We start from the raw sequence: 3,517 nt of genomic DNA on the forward strand, positions 1-3,517 counted from the left end.
TATGCCCATTGCCCCTCCTCCTGTCACCTGGTACCACAGAGAAGAGTCTAGCCCCATCCTCCTGACACCCTCTCTTCAGATATTATACACATTGATCAGTTTCCCCCCTGAGCTTTCTCTTCTGTAGGATGAACAGACCCAGCTCCCTCAGCCCTTCCTTATATGAGAGATGCTCCAGAGCCTTAACAACTCTAGTAGCCCTTCACTGGACTTGCTCCAGCAGCTCCGTGTCTCTCTTGTACTGGGGGGCCCAGAACTGGACACAGTACTTCAGCTGAGGCCTCACTACGTCTGAGTAGACAGGGAGAATTACCTCCCTTAACCTGCTGATAACGCTCAGCCTAATGCACCCCAGGACAGTGTTGGCCTTCTTAGCCCAAAGGGCATGTTGCTGGCTCACGGACAACTTGCTGTCCACCAGGACCCTCAGGTCCCTCACTCCAGAGCTGCAGGACAGCCCACAGCCTGTACTGGTGCGGGAGGTTATTCCTCCCCAGATGGAGGACCCTGCACTGGCCTTTGTTGAGTTTTAAAAGGTTCTTTGCCCAGTACTGTGAGCGGCTTTGGGCTCCACAAGGGGAGAAGGACATAAGGATGTTACTGAGTACCGGGTCCTGCACTTGGGTAACGACAACCCCATGCGGCGGGCCAGGCGTGGGGAAGGTTGGCTGGAAGGGGCCACAGAAGGATAAAGGCTGGGCCTGCGCAGGGCCTGCGCTGCGGCGCCTGTGACTTCACAGGGGACGGGTCACAATGGGGGATGGATATGAGGGTGCCAGCGGGCAGCACTGGCCCAGAACGGCCTGGGGCAGCAGTGAGTGCGCAGGCAGGGGGGAGGCTGGGCTGGACAAGGGCCGGGGCAGAAACGCAGGCCCCTGGGGGTGGGTGCTCACGCTGCATCGAAGCCCTGGCTGCGAGCACCTTGGGCAGGGCACGCTGGTGCTGGCACCGCGCCTGGGCACAGGCCTTGCTGCCTCCCAGCTGCCTCGCTCCCCTCCTGCCTGTCCCCAGCTCTCTGCGGCTCCCGTCCCCACTCCCCACGCTGCCGCCTCCCTTCCTGCCGCCCTCCTTCCCTCCCAGCCCCACTGAAAGCCTTCTCTCTCGTGCAGGCCATGGCTGTCACAAAGCTCTTTGTGTGGGTACTGCACGTTGTCATCCTGAAGGGCGCTTCATCCGTGGTCGCTCGTGAGCCAAATGAAACCGCACGTGACCGCATGCAGCAGCCTTTGGGGCTGCTGAACCAGGAGAGGGTTTGGCTGCTGGAGGAGGTGGAGCGGCCGAGCCAAGAGAAGAGCAAGGGGCGGAGTTATGTGGTCTGGAGAACCCTGCTCTTTGCCTTGCAGCACTGGCAATCGGGTCTAATTGCTGGCGTCCTGCTCCTCCTGAGTGTCGGACTGTACTGGTGGCTCAGGAAAAGGAGCCACGAGGAGGACAGCAGCAGTGATGAGGAGAGCTCTAGCTCTGAGGAGGAAGCGCAGCAGGAGGCAGAGGAGGAGGCAGAGGAGGAGGAGGAGGAGAGTGAAGGAGAGGATGCTGACGGTGAGAGAGATGTGGGCAGTTATTTTGCAAGGCGCATCAGGTGGTCAGTGCGGAAACTGCACTATGAGAGCGATTTGGTGTTCCTGCTGGTGGGTAGCCTCCTCCATGCTTGTCGACAGCGGTTGTCAAGTAGTTTCTTCCCGGTGCTAGAAGCAGCCATCGGGGTGGGCAGTGCCTTTGAATGCTGGAGTCCCTGTGAAGATGACGCTGTCTACCGCCTGCTTGTGCCCCTGAAGGCCCCCCGTGGGCATGCCTTCCACCTGGAGGCGGGCACCGTGGGCCAGATGCTGGCAGACTCCTGCATCCGTGTGGAACAGGTGTGCACATGCATGACTGAGGAGACAGTGGGGGACATGCTGTGCTTCCTTCACCACCCCGAGGAGGTGCTGAGGAAGAATCAGAAGCCCAGCCTCCTACACACCCTCTGCACCGGCCCCCACCTAGATGTGCAGAAGACTGCCCTGTGGTTCCAGGACTTACTGAGGTCAGCCTGGGAGTTCGTGCCTCAGTCACGTCGCTACAGGATGAAGGTGCTGCCCTCCATCCGCTCCTGCAAGCTGCAGCTGACACATGTCTCTGGGAGAACCTTGCTCGTGGAGATTGTGTTTGGCGTGCAGCAAGGCGACTCAGACATCTTCCTGAGCAGCCAGGTTATAGAGGCTGTCTGCACCCCAAGCACAACGTGGTCACTGAGCTTCAGCGTGGCAGAGGCAAAGTTCTTCTGGTTGATGGCCAGGGAGGTCCCACATGACAGCTTCCACCTCAACTGCCTCCAACTCTGCACCCGTATGCTGATGGGCACAGGATTTTCCAGCTATGCCTTTAAGACAGTGGTGATGCACCTCCTGACTACCATGCCCCTGGCAGGCTGGCGCAGGACAGATTTCCTTCTGCGGCTGGAAGACATCATGCGGTACCTGCGTTACTGCCTGGAGGAAAAACGACTCAACCACTTCTTCTTTGATAATGAGACCATTCCCGAAGAGATCATCTTGCCCCCAGCCTTGCAAAGAGCTGAGCCACTCAACCTCTTGCAGAACTTGGCACAGGATCCGGCTGCTCATGAGCAGGCAATGAGTGAGTTCAGGGAGCTGCAGTTTCGCCTTAGAAGAGAGCTCTTCAACTGGCACTGAAAGTGGTTGTCATGCTGAAAGCTGTTATTCGCAGAGTTCACAGCCGAGGACAGATGACCACCTCATATAGGAGGCAAATAAAGGACAGAATGTAGGACACTGCAAAGAAAAGAACAATCCCCTGCAACTGACCTCTGCCAAGAGCCTTTTCCCCTCGTTTTTTCGGGTAGCGGCAAAGATGATTTTCTCCCTGCTTTCTCCTCTCACTGGCCGCAGCCAAAATGGCATTTCCCATAGGCCCAGATACTATTGCTGGCAGCTGCGGCTGTGCAAGAACCTAGCGAGAGGCACCGCTGACCGCTATCCTCTGGATGCAACCGTCCAGCCAATTCCTCACCCACCGAACAGTCCGCCCATCACATCTGTATCTCTCCAGTTTAGAGAAGGATTTTGTAGAGGATTGTGCCGAAGGCTTTACAGAAGTCCACAGAGGCAACATCCGTAGCCCTTCCTTTGTCCAGCGATGTAGCAACTCCATCATAGAAGGCCACTAGGTTGGTCAAGCAGGACTTGCCCTTGGTGAAACTGTGCTGGCTGTCTTGAATCATCTCCCTGTGCTCCATGTGTCTTAGCATAGCTCCTAGAAGGATCTGTTTCATGCTCTTCCCAGGCACAGAGGTGAGGCTGACAGGTTCATAGTTCCCAGGATCCTCCTTTCTACCTTTTTTAAAAGTGGCTGTGATGTTGCCCTTTCTCCAGTCACCAGGGACTTACCTGACAGCCGTGACTTCTCAAATATCACGGAGAGTGGTTGGCAACTACATCGGCCAATTCCCTCGGGACTCTGGGATGGATCTCATCAGGTCCTATAGACATACGTATGTTCAGGTTCCTCAAAAGGTCAC

General features: G+C 56.8%; 1 protein-coding gene across 1 annotated transcript; it reads left to right on the forward strand.

The window, feature by feature from the left end:
- The first annotated feature begins 1,112 nt into the window (after positions 1 to 1,112).
- On the forward strand, positions 1,113 to 2,672 carry LOC136017290 (inositol 1,4,5-trisphosphate receptor-interacting protein-like 1). The gene has a single exon (XM_065685473.1). It carries the CDS (start codon positions 1,113 to 1,115, stop codon positions 2,670 to 2,672), a length of 1,560 nt encoding a protein of 519 aa, XP_065541545.1.
- Positions 2,673 to 3,517: the final 845 nt, after the last annotated feature.

Source organism: Lathamus discolor, chromosome 6 (genome assembly GCF_037157495.1).
Source record: "Lathamus discolor isolate bLatDis1 chromosome 6, bLatDis1.hap1, whole genome shotgun sequence".
Classification (NCBI taxonomy): domain Eukaryota; kingdom Metazoa; phylum Chordata; class Aves; order Psittaciformes; family Psittacidae; genus Lathamus; species Lathamus discolor.